General features: G+C 40.6%; 1 protein-coding gene across 3 annotated transcripts in view; it reads right to left on the reverse strand.

Annotated features, from left to right (window-relative positions):
• OSBPL2 (oxysterol binding protein like 2) overlaps nucleotides 1-20056 on the reverse strand; it is a 66834-nt gene that overhangs the window by 20620 nt on the left and 26158 nt on the right. For 2 of the 3 annotated variants that reach the window (XM_081867867.1, XM_081867866.1), the window contains one exon: nucleotides 14427-14563. In XM_081867867.1, the coding sequence (XP_081723993.1) occupies nucleotides 14427-14463 (37 nt within the window). In that variant the 5' untranslated portion in view covers nucleotides 14464-14563. Of the gene's footprint in view, nucleotides 1-6015; nucleotides 6141-14426; nucleotides 14564-20056 lie in introns of those variants that run through there. The other variant, XM_081867865.1, reaches the window with a different exon arrangement.

Here is a 20056-nt window from a genome sequence, read left to right on the forward strand (position 1 = left end):
TTCCATTCCAAGACAGAAAATTGAAGTTCACTCTTTTAAGGTGTACAGTCAACTAAAAAAACCACAGCCAACTGTAGATTCTTGATGTGTATGCCTGTACAACATACACATCACAGAACACACAGAGCACATTCATGTCTTGTATTTTTAGATGTACATTTTAAATGTAAGGCGTAAAGCTCCCCAATGACTTTATTTTAAAAACATCCACCTTGTATTGGTCTGAATAAATGCCACACACTCTATAAAAATCTGGCTTCTAAAAACCTTAGTGCAGCCTCTAACTGTTAGGGGAAGCTTTCACTTAAGATATCTCATTTTACAGTTGCAGCCTATGTTCAAGGGTGGCTTATATTCAGCCCAATACGTACTGTATTTGTTTGTTACAAAAAACAAGCAGCTGCATCTCAAAAGACAGCAGCTAAAAGCTTGGTAAAGCATGTGTTAACTGTTTCATCAATGCAGCATCACAGTCTTACATAAATATTATGACACTGAAGGTTAACCCATGAGTAAGGATGTTGAGATTTGCTATGTGCACTATCATTTAGGCATTGGAAAAGGTAGCATTAGTCTTCAGTAATGAACTCCTATAGCAACTGATGATTTGGGTTAGAAATCTACAGCCACATATTGTGGGAAAGAGAGAACAAACATACTGTAAAAGTTGCCACAAAAATCACATATTGATTTGCCCTCATTTCCCTGTTGTTGTTGTTTTAAAAAGACCACAAACAACCTTAAAAGCCTTTGCAAAAAACATATTTGGGATTCAGATCATACACAGTAATTTGCTCTAAATTATAGGCCAACTCCTATGAAAGCCAGTGGTGATTGGTATCCTGCTGAAAGTCAACAGGAACTCCATTTACTCTGCAATGATTTGATAGGCCCAGGATTTGCTCTTTCAACATCCTACTTTTTTCCTGCTTACAAGAAGGGATAAGCTATTTATGTGAGATAATGAGCACAGTAAGTGGAAGCTATGATACTTCAATGAAGAAATGATCCATGCCATTATGGTTGGTGCCAATACAACTACATCACTACCCAAGATTAAAGGTAAAGGTAAAGGTACCCCTGACCATTAGGTCCAGTTGCGGACGACTCTGGGGTTGCGCGCTCATCTTACTCTATAGGCCGAGGGAGCCGGTGTTTGTCCGCAGACAGCTTCCAGGTCATATGGCCAGCATAAGCCGCTTCTGGCGAACCAGAGCAGCGCACAGAAATGCTGTTTACCTTCCCGCCAGAGCATTTATTTCATTGCACTTGACATGCTTTTGAACTGCTAGGTGGAAAGCTGGGTCCGAACAATGGGAGCTCACCCCGTCGCAGGGATTCGAACTGCCGACCTTCCGATCAGCAAGCCCCAGTCTCTGTGGTTTAGACCACAGCGCCACCCACACCCAAGATTAGGAGCAACCTAATAAAATAAACACATTCAGCATCTTCTACTGACCACTGGGCAGAATAATCTGTAAATGAAATCGTAAAGAGCCAAATTTTCTATGTTGCTTAAGTAGGATCAGGTCGGAAGTAAGGACGTAACCTATTGGTAGTTAACACAGTACTGGGTAATTTGCCCAGGGCCAATAAATAATATATTGTGTGATGTGCCACATGTTTTAAAGAAATGGGGCAGGTGGTTGATATTACTAACCTATCCATGTAGTTTGCATTAGCTAGAGCCACAAGGAAAACCAATACAATCAAATGTAGTATCTGACTAGGCTTGAACTGGTTTTCACTTTGTGTGTTGTTACTTGGGTCTAGCCACCTAAAAGGGGCTCCATTTAGAAAAAAAGAAAGGCAGCCACACACTAGAGATAACATGTTTCAGACCCCATCAGAAGCACAACCCAGATTCTACACAATGAATTACTAAGATTATAAAAAAGGTTTTCAAACTGTCCTCTTTCAAGGAATCATTTCACACAGAGTTGATTGGCAAGAACTCCTTGCATTACAATGGATTCTGGGCAGGGTGGCCAGATGAAAAAGAAGACGTGCTGCACCTGCTGAAATTATACCTTCTCAATATCTATTGTCTCCCCACACCCCCAGTCCGGCCACCTAAGTTCTGAGGCATGTTTAAGCATGCAGAATCAGTTCACACTGAATGATGATCAGAGGCCTATTCAACCTCATCACTCTGTGTGTGTAAACTCAAAGTGCATCACAGGCTATATAGCACTTTGCTGTGATTGGCCATTGTAGGGGAAGATTGTGAGAAATGGGAAAGCTGTCTTTCAGGGATGATTGTCCACTGTTTCGGATGTTCTCAGTGAGGAACTTGAGTAAGCTTCTGAGAAATCTAGAGTTCCCTAGAATGCAGTTCAAAAAACAAAGATAAAGCATAAAGCAACACGTACTACATGGGTAAAATAAAATTTAAAGGCCTATCTTCCTTTTTTAGTGTGTGTCGTATATGCTGGTGGTAGCCGGTTAGGAACCAGGGCCCTACTCTTGACAATATCAATACTAAAGATGGATCTAACCGACAAAATATTGTCTGAATACTGATTTTTTTTAAAGTGTTTTTTTATATTTGTCTTGTTACTTCAGAATCACAAAGCTTACTTTTTCCTTTTCTTTCCCCTCTATTTAACTTACAAGAGGGAAAATAACCGTATACTGAAACAGAGGTAACAGGTGGTGTGATCCTGTTCTATTATTTCTTGGTGTAACTGCTAAAGGTGATGTCACTCATTAATCCACACTGCTGAATCAGAGCATTCCCCTAAGTGTAATTACCTAATGATAATCAGATCCCAAGGTGTCATAACACCTAAATTGGGAACAATAATAGTAGTGTTCATGGGGAGCTTGGGTGATTAATCTGAAGAGCTACTTTTAGCACATGTGTCAAACACATGAGAGGCACTCTCAAATGTGCTGTACAAAACAATAGCAAGTCTTTAACTGCCAATTCAAACAAGATACAAAGTTAAGAAGAAATGTTAAAAGTGTGCATTCTTGTGAAGATAGGATCACACAACTAAGAAAGAGCTGTAAGAATGATCTGTAAGGTTTTACTAGGACTTTAGATCCTGGGCAGCATAAAAAATTGGTGCAATGTTGTTAAATATCCTTTTAATAAAACTTCCAGAAGGGTAGGTGTGTTATTCTGTTGCAACAACAGAGAGTCTTGTGGCACCTAAAAATCTAACAAATTTAATATGGTAAGGATCACCAACATGGCATCCACAGGCACAAGTTTGCCCTTTACCTCCTATTGTGCTTGAGAAAGGAGTTTAAAAATATTCCCACAAAAATCCACATTGTCCCACCTACATTGAACATGCCTTCTTAAACCATGCTGACATTTAACTGGGCCTGAGCATTACATGCCCACCCTTCCACCTATTATTTCATTTTTATTTTACAAAATTTATACACTGCTTGATTACAGTAAAACTTCTAAGTGGTTTACAAAAAATATTAAAATTATTTTAAAAAAACAATTTAAAACATTTGAAAATAACTAAAATTAACAGTAAAAAATATTCAAAAATGACTGTATATGTTTCTGGATACGTTTTCCTAAACAAAAAAATTTCCCAAAAGTTTGCCTAACGAAAAACCAGGTACTGAAAAGAGTATAGCGAAGGCACCTGCCTGATGGCGGGAAATTTCAAAGTGTAGGTGCTGCCACACTTTCTTAGAACTGTGGAATGAGTATTATGTGGCAGCTGTAACAGCACCAGCTCTGCAGATGAAAGCAGTCAACTGGGCACATATTAGGTAAGGTGAAGCCACAAGTAAACGGTTCCTAAGCCATCAGGGACTCTACATACCACCAGTTACCACCCTGAACTTGATCTGGTAACAAATCAGCAAGTGATGCAGATCTCAGGAGCAGAGGGGATATATGCTGATAGGGTCTCACTCTTGTCAGTAATTGCACTGCACCATCCTGTATTAACTGTAGTTTCCAGGTCTAGCATAAGGGGAGCTCCACAGAAAGTGCACTGCAGTAATTCAATCTTGAAGTCACCAGGTTCCGGAACTACTGTGGCCATGCCCTCCGGGTCCTGGAAAGGCTGAAGTTGTTGTACTAAGCACAGCTGGTAAAAAGCACTTCTAGCCACTGGTTACTTGGGTCTCCAGTGACATAGCTAGATTTTGAAACATGCCTGCTCCTTCAGGGAGAATGCAAGCCCACCCAAAACAACAAATTGACCAGTTTTTCAGACATAGGAACTACTTGTCCACAGTGCCTCCAGGATTCAAGCTAGGCTTATTTTCCCCTCACCCATCACACCACTGCATCTCAGGTACAGTGGTACCTCGGGTTACAGATGCTTCAGGTTACAGATGCTTCAGGGTACAGACTCAACTAACCCAGAAATAGTACCTTGGGTTAAGAGCTTTGCTTCAGGATAAGAACAGAAATCATGTGGCAGCAGCGCGGCAGCAGCAGGAGGCCCCTTAGCTAAAGTGGTACCTCAGGTTAAGAACAGTTTCAGGTTAAGAATGGACCTCCGAACGAATTAAGTTCTTAACCCAAGGCACGACTATACTGGACAAGCAGCCTATCCTGATTCAAATGTTATAGTGAAACAAATCAAGAGTGTCACCAGCATACTGATAGCATATTGCCCTAAAACACCTAATGACTGCTCTATATAGATATTAATTAACACTGGAGATAAAGTAGTGCTTTGCAGGACCCCATGACATAATTACAGGGGGGGGGGGTCGTCAGCAAAAAGCACTCTCTTAATGTTACTCTCTGGATCTGGACCAGATTCACTACAGCACAGTGCCCCCAATTCCTATTCTATGGAGCTGGTCCAGGAAGATATATGGTCATAAACTTTTGTAAACTAGAGTATTATTATTATTATACATAATAACTAAATAAATATACAGACATTTAATACACTGCCCTCAAAGCCTGGCAACCACCATTGACAGTGCCACCATAATAAACTTTTGTAAACTAGAGTCCACATTATCAGATATTTATTTAGTTATTGTTATGTATAATGCATACGCATTCCGATTTAAAAGTTGGTAAACATTTCATACCAAAACTCTAGTCCATGGGCATAGCCAAGGGAGGCAGGGGGGAAAACTACCCCCCCCCAATCAAATAAATAAAAATACTTGACCAATTGCATCACAGGTAACTCAGTTCTGCCCCACCCCCCAAATAAATCCTGGCTACACCCATGCTCTAGTCAGGTGAGCTCAAGATGAATGAGTAAATTGGCAGCAGCTACATAAACTTAGCTAACTGAAAATAATCAGACAAAATGCCAGTTACCAATAACTACCGACTTAGCCAAGATGAGTTATTTTTACAGCAAAGCAGGATATTGCCCAAATTTCAAAAACAAACTTTGGATATTACAGTTTGTTTTTCATTTTGTTGAAGGATTTAATTCCAAAGCTGACTTATACTGAACTGTAAAAAAGCTATGTACAACACCATATACTTAAGCACATTTTACCCCTGAATAATTTTTGGCACTATGGCTTACCTTTCACAAATATAAAATCCTCAGCACCCTCAGCAAATTACAGGTCCCAGGATTTGAAGAGTGTGTGTTTTAAATGTATGGCATGTACACAGAACAGTGAGGAAAGACTGTGAGCATGATGAAAAAGTCAGGCTATTTCATAGCTAGAAACCTTATAGTAGATTTTTTTAAAAAAAGAAACACATAGAGACATCACATTAAAAAAAAATCTGAATCCATGGAATATGCAAACTGGAAAATGCTGGTCACTTGCAATTCTCAAAGCACCAGCTGGGCCTACTTAGGAAAGAGCATTGCTACTTATCTTAAGTTGGCACTATTGTTACACCTCTTCAGGAATATTTTGGGAGACTAGATAGAGAAAACAGAGCAGACACAGTTTTGTTTCTTGGGAGGCTTATCAACCATGACTAGGAGGACATTATTTAACTTCTTAACTTCATAATACAAAGATACAAGAAAATTTTAATAGCTTTTAAGAATGGATGAACTTCACCATAAGAAAAAGAGAGAAAAGGTGACTTACTAACAAATTTGTTTTTAGATGTCTTCTTCCTCTTCCACATCCTGTAAAGTAAACCTAGCTCCTCCTGACTAATCTCCACCTCCTTGAAATCCCAGAGGCAAACTACAGCCTGCGTCAGAATACAAAAGGAATAAGGCCGCCCTTTTTACATGTAACCATTTACGTAAGTGTCAGGTAAGCAGGTCAGTAAGATGGAGGCTGAATCATAGAAAATCAAACCAGGAATCTTTAGAAGAGGGCAACTAAGAAGGAAACCATATAGAAGAATCACCACAGTGAAAGGTGAATCCTTCATAGGCTGTTTGTCTCAAGTCACAACACACTGAAGACAAATATTTTTCAACAGATAAAATGTTAAAATCTTCCACACAAGATATGCCTTCTACTAATTATAATGCAATACATTTGGAATGCAAAATATGTAGAAGCCTACAAGTCATCAACAGAAGGCTCTATCCTTGAAAAATGTGGCATAACAGGAAACAAAAAAAAGGTATGGTGCCATTTGGCTATATAGGTTATATACCTGAGTTTCTAACACTGGCTACAGCTATCCCTCACAATAACCAATACCAAGGTTCTATTGAATTTTTTTAATGCTTTATTGAAATTAAAAGGAAACAACAAACAAAAGATTTTTCCAGAAAAAAGAAAAGAAAACGGTAATATTTGTTACATCGTATCACAATAAGTTCTTCCTGCATTTCTAACGACTTCCCATCACCCCATCTTACATCTACCACTTAATCTATCTAGGGCATTGTTTGTTTTCATTTTCTTTTGTTAATTTTCATCAGTAATATATTCTCTTATAATTATCCATCATACCACAGAAGTCATATTATTACAATAGTCCTTAAGATATTTTTGTACATGTCCCATTTTCTAATAAATGTTTGATCGATGTGACCTCTCAGTTTCTCTGTCATTTTTGCCAACTCAGCATATTCTAGCAGTTTACTTTGCCACTAGCAGTTTACTTAGTCGGAATTTTCTCTCCTTTCCAATTCATAGCGATTAGGTTCATATTGATAGGACCCCTAAGGCTTTCTAGTTCTGCAGGCCAAACACACTCAGTTTAATCAGCTTTTTCATGTTACACAGCTTTTTAGACATAGGATGCTGCCTTATACCAAGTCAGACCTTTGTAAACTACTTCAGTCTTGTCAGTCTTGCCTATGCAGCACACTCTCCAGGCTTTCAAATGGAAGCCATTTCCCAGCCCTACCTGGAAATGTCAAGGACTGAACCTAGGACCTTCCGCATTCAAAGCCGATGCTCCACCACTGAGACAAATTATGACCCCAACCCTTAAGTAGTATTGTAACTCTGAAGTCTTTTCCAATCTGAAAGGTCCTTCTTGAAACATGGCACTCAAAAGCTAACTCAGACCTTCAAGCATTGTACAGAATTGTATGAACCTGTAATACCACATGCCAACTCATGTGGGGTTGTTATTAACTACAACCCCACAAACATCTGGTCAATTACTAGCTATTTAATCATTGTCTTCCATCTTATATACATGGTTCCTCTACATCCCCGTTCAATGCCATTTTATTCCTAAATAGTAAGCCAAAACTAAATGGTGCAACTCAGCAGTCTGATGTTAAGAGGAATCACTGTGGTGAATTACGGTGCCAGCCATAAGATGGCACTTGGGGAACAATGCCCTATAAAAAAAGTCAGAGTGGCATTTCACTTGAGTTAATAGATCTTAGTCTCATGGACCATCTCATTCATATATATATATATATATATATATATATGCAGGTTTTGGTGTCCTCGGGTGTCTTCCCGTGTAAAAGTTGGGGTGTCTAGGCGACGTTTCGACGAGGTCTCACTCGTCATCTTCAGGCTGGTGCTTTCGGCTTCTTGTTACTGGAACAGAGCAGGATCTCAGTGTTTGAGTTCCTATAAATACTGTAGAGGGGGTGTGGTGTATAGCCTCCAATGTTCTGGGCAGAGAGGAAGTTCCCAGGCTAGTGTGCCTTTTCTTCTTTTGTTCCTTAATTACTTGAGAGATATCTTGAGTGATTTCTTGAGTGATATCCTGAGTACCACTTAGGTGGGTCATTAGGTGTGGATTAGTTGTTAAAGTCTTTGTGTCTTGACCTCTTGAACTTTGTGAAGAGTTTTCCTGAGAAGATGGCTGTACTGTACTTAGTTGTGCTCTGGCTTGGCTTCGTGTATAGGGGCGAGCTGTGGTTTTGTGGCTTGTGTCAGCCAGATCTGTGTAGGGATTGCAGGGGGGTGCAGCATCCGGAGGTGCCACCATGGATTGGCTACTGGATGGTGTCTGTAATTCATCTGTGGAGAGGGTCTGGGTTTGGGTCTGGTGTGGTTGATTGGTGTTGGCGTTCTGTGTGCCTCTGGATCTGGTGTCAGTTTTTGTGGGGAGGGCTAATTTCCAGATGTCTGGCAAGCGGGATGTGTCGTCACGCTTGTTCATGTTGTGAGGGTGTTTCTCTATCTCGATGGCTTCCATGATTATTCTCTTGTGGTGATGTTCCGTGTTAAAGAGCAATTTGGAATCTGCAAAATTAATTTCGTGTCCTGTTTCTTTCATGTGTTGGAAAAGAGAGGAAGTTTTTTCTTCTTTTTTGACGGCATTCTTGTGTTCTGCGATACGTGCATTTATTCGTCTGTTTGTTTGTCCAATGTACGTGGCTGGGCAGACTTTGCAGGGTATTTCATAGATCCCTTGGTTTTCCAACTGGATTTTATCCTTGGGGTTTCTGAGGATATTGGCTATTTTTTGGTTGGTGCAAAAGGCTGTTTTGATATTGTGTTTATGGAGGAGGTGGCACCTCCGGATGCTGCACCCCCCTGCAATCCCTACACAGATCTGGCTGACACAAGCCACAAAACCACAGCTCGCCCCTATACACGAAGCCAAGCCAGAGCACAACTAAGTACAGTACAGCCATCTTCTCAGGAAAACTCTTCACAAAGTTCAAGAGGTCAAGACACAAAGACTTTAACAACTAATCCACACCTAATGACCCACCTAAGTGGTACTCAGGATATCACTCAAGAAATCACTCAAGATATCTCTCAAGTAATTAAGGAACAAAAGAAGAAAAGGCACACTAGCCTGGGAACTTCCTCTCTGCCCAGAACATTGGAGGCTATACACCACACCCCCTCTACAGTATTTATAGGAACTCAAACACTGAGATCCTGCTCTGTTCCAGTAACAAGAAGCCGAAAGCACCAGCCTGAAGATGACGAGTGAGACCTCGTCGAAACGTCGCCTAGACACCCCAACTTTTACACGGGAAGACACCCGAGGACACCAAAACCTGCATTCCTGTACCCGTGAAAATCTACGAAAGCAAATATATATATATATATATATATATATGTTGTTGTTGTTGTTGAGTCCTTTAGGACTCTTCGTGACCCCATGGACCAGAGCACGCCAGGCACTCCTGTCTTCCACTGCCTCCCGCAGTTTGGTCAATATATATATAGTAACTGATCAGTTTATATCAGAGTTCTCAAAGCACAGCTAGGGCTTAGCTAAGATTGTGCAGTTGGTACACAGAAAGACATGAACAGAATTGTGTATAAAAGCAAAGGAGAGGTGTCAAATAAATGAATTCAACGTAACAAAATAAATAAATAGAAGCTTACATATCTCTCATGGTTGCCTCATACAACAAACAAACCAGGATCTAGAGACACTTGACCTGAAATGTTTAGTGAGTCAACCATCAAAGATTAACTCATCTCCTCAGTAATAGCTCCAACCAGTTAGAAACCAGGTAGAAACTAATCTCCACCTAGAAACTCAAGCACAAAATGTGTTCCATAAGCAACTGGGTGCCTCCCTGCTTGCTTTTATACACAATGCCATTCCCTTATAGGCAATATTAGGAAGAGCTGCCACAACATAAAACTGAGCCTCATGAAAATCGAAATCGCGTATATTTGAAACACAATTGGAAAAGCCTGCAAACACTCCGTTCTGCCCCCTTTTGAGACATTTTTGGGTCACTTCCGAGTTTGGCGCAATGTGTGTTTGTGCGGTTGCGCACATATCAGGCACACCTAAAATGGCTGCTACCTGTAACAGAGAAACAAAAGTGTGGAAAGGTTGTATGAAGTGCTGTTTTCAGAGTCAAGGAGAAGGTCTGTTAGGGGAGAATGCAAAAAGTACAGAACCGTGAGAACTGTAAGGTAAAGGTAAAGGGACCCCTGACCATTAGGGTCCAGTCGTGACCGACTCTGGGGTTGCGGCGCTCATCTCGCTTTATTGGCCGAGGGAGCCGGCGTACCGCTTCCAGGTTATGTGGCCAGCATGACTAAGCAGCTTCTGGCGAACCAGAGCAATGCACGGAAACGCCGTTTACCTTCCCGCCGGAGCGGTACCTATTTATCTACTTGCACTTTGATGTGCTTTCGAACTGCTAAGTTGGCAGGAGCAGGGACCAAGCAACAGGAGCTCACCCCGTCATGGGGATTTGAACTGCCGACCTTCTGATTGGCAAGTCCTAGGCTCTGTGGTTTAACCCACAGCGCCACCCGCGTCCCTGTGAGAACTGTAGTGTTCTCCTAAAAAGCATTATCATGGGAGTCTTTTAGGTTGTGACAGAGACAGTATCAGAAAAAGATAGCCCACTCTTTAGCCAAAGAGATGTCCAGAACCGTATTTTTAAAAAAAGACATGAAAAGTCCTTGCCAGCAATTTAAAAAACCATGATAAAGAAAGGAAATGGATTGATAAGTAAAGAAAGAAATTAGGTACACAGGTATAAATTCTTAGTTACAAGTTCTGTCAATGACCAGATGGGGTGGAAAAATTCATGGATAATATGCGACAAAAGCTGCTGGTCTCTTAGCCCCACCTATGGAGTAGCCCTGCAGTCCCTCCTCTATGGCTTCTGAGCAGAGCTGATGATGACCCTGCTGCATGCCTTCTGTTCCTTTGTGGTGGCTTTGTGCAGAAATGATCCTCCAAATTATTTGATTTGTGCAACCTGGCCCTACAGAATTTGACCTACCTCTCATATATACCCACATCTGTTCCTGTTAATCAAAATCAACCAAGGGGACTGTTTATTATCTAATCTATAAATTACGGTAGATTTGATGTCTGTTATTATTTCATGTATTGCAAACTGCTCAGAATGCTCCATTCTGGAGAACTATACGAGTTTAGAATTAATTATACCTTTCGCTCCAAATCTCATAACTGGTTTTAACTTCTCATGGCGGGACAGGGATTTATTTATTTAACTTTCAAGAAGATGAACTAATGCAGCTGGTGGCTAAATGCTGAGGCTACCAATCAATCTCAACTTTACCAGAAACTTACTAGATGACATTAGGTAAACTGGTCCCTCAGATCCCCACTTCCAATCTGTAATTTGATGATTTAATCATTTTTATTAAAGATTTTCTTGGTCTACAAAAATACGTGTTGTCAGGACTGGTCGTTGTCCTCTTCAGATCACCACACAAACGCTTCTTGTTCTTTTATAAAACTTTTTATTGCGTATTAACAAAACAATCTTATAAACAGTTCTTAAATATTATTCCTCAGAGTCACTTATTTCAGATACCTTCTGAGCTCTGCTTCTCCATGACCAGCCACTCTCAAAATGTCAAACGGGCCCTTCCCTTTGTTTTCCCACTTTTTTTTCTAACCTCCTGGCTAGAGCTGGCCTGTATCTCCCCTCCTCCGAATCTGAGCTAGAACTTAACCCTTGCCTTTCCTGGGAACAGCCGGTCCCTCCCTGTTGTTCCTCCTGTTCTCTTCTATTAGATTCACTGCTCCCCTCCCCCCTTGGGGAATGCTTTCTCCCTCTGGGAAACTGGAAACTTCTAAGTCTTCCCTGACACGTGCACTGTCTCTTTTGACATAATACTGACCTACCTTGTAACAGTTAAAACAAAGCAAGACACTATATAACATTTTATGGAACTACAACCTATCCTTAAAACTTGAACTTTATTCTAGTGCTCTGTGAAAAGAATTATTGTTAGTGTTGATAGCAATTAAAATTCCACTGGCTCTAGGAATCTAACACCTAATGCAACCTACAATGCTGCCAAGAGTGTAAAATAAGGTTACATGTCATTCGTAGGTTCTTGAAGCAGAGCAAAGTCAGTGGCTCACTTATTTTAGGAGATGAATACAATTAACAGAGCCACCTGCTGGCAATAAGTGCGGTGGAATTTGTAGATGACTGCCACAATTACGTAAGTTGAAATGGAAGCAAATTTACTGAGAGTCAGAGACAATTCCTTGATGCTGCTTTTATGGCTGCAATCTACACTCTTTACTGGAGTAAGATTCATTAAGCTCAACAGTACCTACTTCTGAGTAGACATGCCTAGGACTCTGGTGTAACAAACATGCCCAAAAGCAGTTTATTAGCAATCCTTTGGCTTGTAGTAAGTTGACTTTGTATTCATCCAAAATAACCAAACATTTGACATAAAATGGAGTGTAACCACATCAAGAGCAGGCAATCTCCCATCCACCAAAGTGGATCTTTACAAACAATATGTGGACTGGTATGGTTATGTCCCCCTCTGAATTCCCTGAAGCATAATTACTTATATAGACAAGTACAGTAAGAGTTGCTTTTTTACATATATACTTTTATTTACAGAAACAGTCTCACAAAGAAATAGTCAATGAAATATTGGGCGGGGGGGAGACAGACAGAGAGAGAGAGAGAGAGAGAGAGAGAGAGAGAGAGAGAGAGAGAAGAGGGAAGAACAAGACAGACCCTGACAGTCATTATGTTTGGCAGGTGACAACAACCACTGCTTCATGGTTTAAAGTCTGTATTCTATAGAGGACAAAAGTATCTGCAACTAGGAGTTTCCCCCAAAACACAAGCAATGTATTTCCAATTTTTTTAAAAAAAAATCTATTTGCCTTTTTTCTAGTAGTAAACATGTATATAATGCAGGTTTGCTCCTAGGTGTAGCCAGGATTCAGGAGGGGGGTAGGCTTTATGTTGGGGGCGCAGAACTGAGATATATGTGATGCAAATGGTCAGTTAGTTAAGTATTTCTATTTATTGCTTGATGGGGGGGGGCTGACCTCCCTGCCCATGCCCATAAGTTTGCGCTAGTTCTTAGACAGTAAGTTTCTAGTAAACTGCTCAAGTCCATGCCTTTCCCTCCGTTTCCAAACAGTTTTGGAAACCCCAGCTCCCTGTTTTTCCAGTTGTGTCTTCTCCTTCTAAAGCAATACTCTTATCTAAACCTTCTTATCTTCCTTTTATGAGCCACTATCATCATCAGCTATGAGATGGCCATTATAACTCAATTTTCCATTTTGGTAGAAAGGAAAAGTCAGGAAAATAGCCAAATTGAAAATATTTTATTAGAATGGTTGAATACATTTCTGTTTCTTTCTGTAAATGATAAGTGGGGCCTGCAGCTCCATCTCCCATCAGCCCTGACTACTGGAAATGCTGGATGGGGCTGATGAAGTCCGATAACAGCTTGAGAGACACAGTTTCCCAACCCTGTGGGAATGTCTACCCTCACCAGAATTCACATTTCAAGGTTCCAACCTACAATGTTCTTCCTCATGAACTGTAAGCTGTAAGAATCTCAACCAATACAATTCACTCTTATGCCTTTATTTTTAACTTTTCCTCTCCGACTGACTATAGATTCCACTGTGGAAACAACTTGCTTTTTTTCCTGGGGAGGATTGATTTTTGGAGTAAGGGTGGGAGAGGGAATTGAAATACTGTACGCATAAGCAACACTTACTTTGGAAAACCTAAACTTATTTTACTGCCTTAACCATCAAAACATGCATTTTAACTTACAATAACTTAAGACACAATATTAGGCTATGTAGCATATTCATGAAATGCACAGAGCAATTCTATGCACATTTACTATTAGCAAGTTTGGGTATTTAAGATAAAGCCACAAAAGTACAGAGATCTATTACCGCATTTTTCGCCCTATAGGACGCACTTTTTCCCCTCCAAAAATGAAGGGGAAATGTGTGTGCATCCTATGGGGCGAATGCAGGCTTTCGCTGAAGCCTGGAGAGCGAGGGGGGTCAGTGCGCACCGACCCCTCTCGCTCTCCAGGCTTCAGGAAGCTATCTGCTAGCCGTGGGAGACCCAGCTCTCCCGCGGCTAGCGGAGACCTTGCCGGCGCCCAGAAGCTTGGGGCGCGCTGAGCTCCACACGCCCCAAGCTTCAGGATTAGCACAGCGCACCTGGGGGGGGGGAAATAATTTCCCCCCCTTTATTTCCCTCCAAAAAAACTAGGTGCGTCCTATGGGCCGGTGCGTCCTATGGGGCGAAAAATACGGTATTCAAAACAGACAGGATTCCTTCTCAAACTTTCTCCAAATGTTTAATATATTAAAGTATAATTTCCTTTAAAAAGATAGAAATGCACCATTCTCTACTCACCTGTGACGGCATCATAGAATTCTTCTTCACTATTCATTGTAATTTTTCTTCTGCACCAGCAGGTTACTTTCCTCTAATGCATGTTGCTCTTGGTGAGAGATAACTTTTATATGAAAAATAAAATCCGTCCAGATAATCTGTTTGGAAAGGGGAGAAATATAGTGTTTCAACTTCTATTTACATAGGATAATTCAATGGACCAAGCCCACCATTCCCGACAAGTGAATATTAAGCACCCAAAGGCCTATGTTTGGATGCAACAGCATACAGCAAAAGGGGAAATATATTTTTAAAAAATTAAAAAATTGTCCAGTAGCACCTTAGAGACCAACTAAGTTTGTTCTTGGTATAAACTTTCATGTGCATGCACACTTCTTCAGATACAAAAGAAGTGCATGCACACGAAAGCTTATACCAAAAACAAACTTAGTTGGTCTCTAAGGTGCTACTGGACAATTTTTATATATATATATATATTTCAACTGCGTCAGACCAACACGACTACCTACCTGAAGCAAAAGGGGAAGGGGAGAAAAACCTGTTTCCCTTTTTAAGAAACATGTGGCACACTGTAATGATTCTTTTCATGTACAATGCCATTGAGATATTATTTAAAATATGTATAATCCTCATTCCATATTTAAAGCAGCTTACAATAAAATAATCATAACATTCCCTCAAGACAATTATTTCTATCTAGCATGAATGCTGCGGCTCTTTACACCAATATACCCACATAGATTGGCTATTATAACCCATCAGGTAGTGATCCCTGAAGGTGCAAGGTATCACAGAATCATGGAATCGTAGCATTAGAAGAGACCCTGAGGATCATCTAGTCCAACCCCTGTAATGCAGGAATCTCAACTAAAGTATCTGAAGAAGTGTGCATGCACACGAAAGCTCATACCAAGAACTGACACGAAAGCTCATACCAAGAACTGACTTAGTTGGTCTTTAAGGTGCTACTGGAAGGAATTTGTTTTGTTTTGACTATGGCAGACCAACACGGCTACCTATCTGTAAAGTATCCATGACAGTCATCCATTGTTTTCTAAATAAGTCAACAACTCTCCAGGCAAACTGGAGTCCCCCTTGTGTTCTCTCCCTTAGGGTTGATTCTGGAATCCCTTCCCCATTCCATAGGCTCCAGTGTCCTGCTGAGCTCCACACCCGTAAATTTCCTGTTCCCTAATACAGCCAATGGAGGAGACTCTTGAGAGTCCCATGGACTGCAAGAAGATCAAACCTATCCATTCTGAAGGAAATCAGCCCTGAGTGCTCACTGGAAGGACAGATCCTGAAGCTGAGGCTCCAATACTTTGGCCACCTCATGAGAAGGGAAGATTCCCTGGAAAAGACCCTGATGTTGGGAAAGATGGAGGGCACAAGGAGAAGAGGACGACAGAGGACAAGATGGTTGGACAGTGTTCTCGAAGCTACAAACATGAGTCTGACCAAACTGTGGGAGGCAGTGGAAGACAGGAGTGCCTGGCGTGCTCTGGTCCATGGGGTCACGAAGAGTTGGACACAACTAAACGACTAAACAACAACAACAAAAATACAACCAAAATGAACCAAAAGTTAGATTTCTCCCTCCTCTGATTTTTTACACACACACCCAACTGAAATTCCCCTACTTCCCTTGAAGCCAAAAGTCACATGGCACAGCAGCAGCATTTATCTCACAACCTCTCAGAAGCCTCATAATTAAACCATTTCACTGTTTGTTCCTTGTGTTATATATTCTTTTGGTAACATTCATTTTCTCAAAAAGTTCCAACTTGTCTCTGTCACCCTCCGAATGACAGCACTCTGGTAACCAGGCTATGTTACACAACCTTGACTCCAATGCATTTTGATTAGTGTGCTGGTTTGGACCAGCTCTTCTGAAGCAAGAACATCCTGTGTCACACTAGGAAATGCTTTCCCAGCACAACATTTGAGCCAACTTCTCCCAATGTTAAGAAGGGCTTATTGCCCAAACACAGAAAAGTAGTCAGAAGACTTGTTCAGAGATACACGTAGCAAGCAAGCATGGTAACAAGCATCTTGAAAATAGGCAGCCACCTGCAGCAGATTTTGCTGTGTTTATTTTTCCATAGAAGATAGCCCAATACCATGGTGATGACAGATTGTGCTAATTTATTCAGGCTTCACTGACTTCTTGTTACAAGATCATTATCTGACTTTCACAAGGCGAAACTGCTTAATTTTTGGCAGCAAACTGGATGGCTCAGGACATTTTACTATAAAAAGGTTCAATATCTGGAAAAATAAACAGTATACCGTAATTACTACTGCTTTAAGAGAAATCAATTTGCTACTTTTCATACTTGCAGGCTCAATGTTTCCTTTTCAAAATCAGAGGGGAAAGCCCAAAAGTAATGAAAGGCAGCAAACTGACCACTAAAAGCGGCAGGAATAATACTGCTTACTTTCTCATAGATTCCTTTCTCATTGCAGCTACCGCACCTCTAATAATTTGTTAAGCAACAGTTACAAGTATTTCTCTTACGACACCAACAGATCTTGTAAAGGCTTCAGTGCAAATGATTCTACTGCCTTGAAATCAAGCTATTTATAATATACCTTACACAGTATATTCCAGTGAACCAAAGGTAATCTAGAAGTTGTGAGCATGCTTCACAAGTGACATCCACAGTTGAATGTGGTGGTGATGAGGAAGAGAGAAAGGGGTTAGATTGCTCAAATTCTTGAGATAGCACTGAAGAGGGTGGCCTGAATATTTATGAAATAGTTCACTTTTTCTTGGCAAAATGCACTGTAAATTGCATACATCCCAAATAACTAGGTTTTTTACACACACACACACACCAAATACAGGTAATGGATCAGATCTCTCACAGCAGCACTAAATTAATTCTCATGGAATCTGAAAACCAGTTTCTCTTTCAGTAATAGTTCTGAATGCATGAACAAACAAGATAACAAATCTTTGAGACTTTCAGAGGTGCTCTACTGGTGCTACCCTTCCAGCTTGAGCTCTGAAGGCCATACCTTCTAAGCAAACATGAGAGCAGAAATTTATCAGAAGAGCATTTGAGATCCTCCCCCAAATAGCATACCTGATAATAATTTGCTTATTTCAGTTCCCTAGAAAAGCTACAGAAATAATTTGCAAATTAAGCTGAACATGTAGCTGCTAATTCAGGTCACAATGGGGTAGGTAACCCATATCTTTGGTCTGATATGCTCATTTTCAGGGTGGTATGTCCCACTACAATAGATGCCTGTTTAGGAATGACAGTAGTACCATCTTGCATGTTTACTCTCTAAGTTAGGATTTATATGGCCATGTCACCTCCACACATAAAGCCAACTCTTGCATTCATATAGACTGCACAGTCTATATGAAACACCTGAAAGGATCCAACATAAATTCATGACTTGCTCTACCAGGAAAGCACTCCTGATTGATCTATTTTTGAAGGAAGCAACGACTCAATAAACTTGATATGAGGCATTAATATCTGCAATTGCTTTTCAAAGTTACTGTTAAGATTAAATTTCTTTTCTGAACAAAACAAATGAAAAATGGGAAGAGATACAGCAAAAAAACACATTTAACCACCTGAAAGACATCCTGGTCAAAGATCTCAACAGAAAGGGGGAGGGGGCAGAAAAAGAATCAGCCACCTCCAGACATGAAGACATGATCAGTTTTCTTGTTTATAAACTGTTTTAACAAAACTAATAGAGCTTATGTAGCAGCCTTTTCTGTCCCACTTGACTAATCCCTGAAGTTTCATAAGTGTAATGAAACAGGTTGTCCAAGATGTTATAAATACCAAGATGCCCTGGAACACTGCGCAATGCCATTTGAAAATAAGATTTCTCAACCTGGCTTCTACAAGTCAATGAAATATTCAAATATAAACTTGTTGAGAGCTTGTGGATCAGAGACCTTACTTAAAAAAAAATAGCACTTCACCAAATACTACCTGATAAGACGTCTTAGGGAATACACATTATGAGATATATCCAATGCTAGTCCTACACAGAGTAGACTCATTGAAATTAATCAATAGGACAAAATTAGGTCAATTTTAATGGGTCTACTTTGAATAGGGAGGCAGTGGAAGACAGGAGTGCCTGGTGTGCTCTGGTCCAGAGGGTCACGAAGAGTCGGACATGACTAAACAACTAAACAACAACAAACAACTTTGAACAGGACTTAGGAAACAACTTGATGCTCCATGTGGGAATAAGATGAAAAGGTCTGTACAAAAAATGCCAAAGACATTCCAAAGGGGTATAAGAGTATCCTGAAAGTTAGTACATAGAAACAAAAGAGATGGGCCTTAAAGTGGCAAGCCAAACACTAGCCACCTGAACACCAAGCACAGAGTAAATACAATCCAAATTTCTCTTCTGTGGGTTAATTGTCATTAGTAAGTGATGTCACAATGATTTCAGTGGGTCTACTTTAAACATGACCAAGTCTGGATCCTACCCGTATTGTCCAATAACCTTTCCTTTACCTAATGTCTCACGAGTGAAGTAAAAATCACTTCAGGGTGGCTAGTTCAACCTTGACATTCTAGTAGATCTGAGTAACTGTGTGGGCTAGTAGACTATCTGTACTTTGTGCCATGCTTTACATTTGTTCTTATGTGAAGATATGTAAACACCTAGTAATTGAGTTAAGGGTTCATTCCCCAGTGTTCTGTATAAAATAATACTCTGTCATGAGTCTATGGAGGTGTCATGGAGGAGGTGGTCAGAACCTGAGGAGGAATGGTAAGGGCTCAGGGAATTGGAGTTGGATGACCCCAGGGAGCAGTTTGGGATAGAGGAGTTGAGATCAGGATCTCAAGAAGCATCAGAGTCCAAGGTAGGGATCAGCAGTTTGGGGAAAGGAGAACTGGATTCTGGGGAAGACCAATTGGGTTGGTAGTGAAAGTTTCCACACTTACAATGTCAAACTCTCCCAGTGAGAATGTGGAGGAGCCACCTACAGTGTTTCCTCCTGCCTATCTTTCTGTACTGGAGAGGCAAATGAGAGTAAGTCAGATTACTGACTGGGCAAGAAAATGACAGCTCTAGCACTTGCAGGTTCAACTCACTTGAAGAAGTGCCTGCTTGCTTGCCCAATCTCAAGATCCTGGCTACTTGCTATACAAACAGCATGTGCCAAAAGCTGTGCCTGCCCCATCTTTCAAAAAGACAAGACAGTTGGCTTGTCATTTGTTAGATATATGTCTTAACTTGTGCACAGCCATTATCTGTATCTCTTGCGTACCTGCTGTACCTTATAGCCTATGCCTTGCCAATGAACTGATCTGATCTGGACATTAAAGACTTTCGCAGAAACCGAACTGGGAGAGTTAATTGTCCAGCAGTGAAAGTCAAGGCATACCTTATGATTTCTATCTTCCAAATTCTTGCTCTATAAGCTTACACATAAGCCTTGTAGTTATAACTTCTCTCCACACCTTTAAAGTAAACACCAGCCACATATTTATCCTTGCACTACCCAAAGAGTGGCATTTATGTTAGTGTGAAAAATGCATTACTGCCACACCATTCTTCTGCTGAACACTGAGCATGAAAACATGGCCGCAATGAGACAAAACATATTATCTAGCAGTCCACTAATTTTGGCT

Source organism: Podarcis erhardii (genome assembly GCF_964252035.2).
Source record: "Podarcis erhardii genome assembly, chromosome: 6".
In the NCBI taxonomy this organism is placed as follows: domain Eukaryota; kingdom Metazoa; phylum Chordata; class Lepidosauria; order Squamata; family Lacertidae; genus Podarcis; species Podarcis erhardii.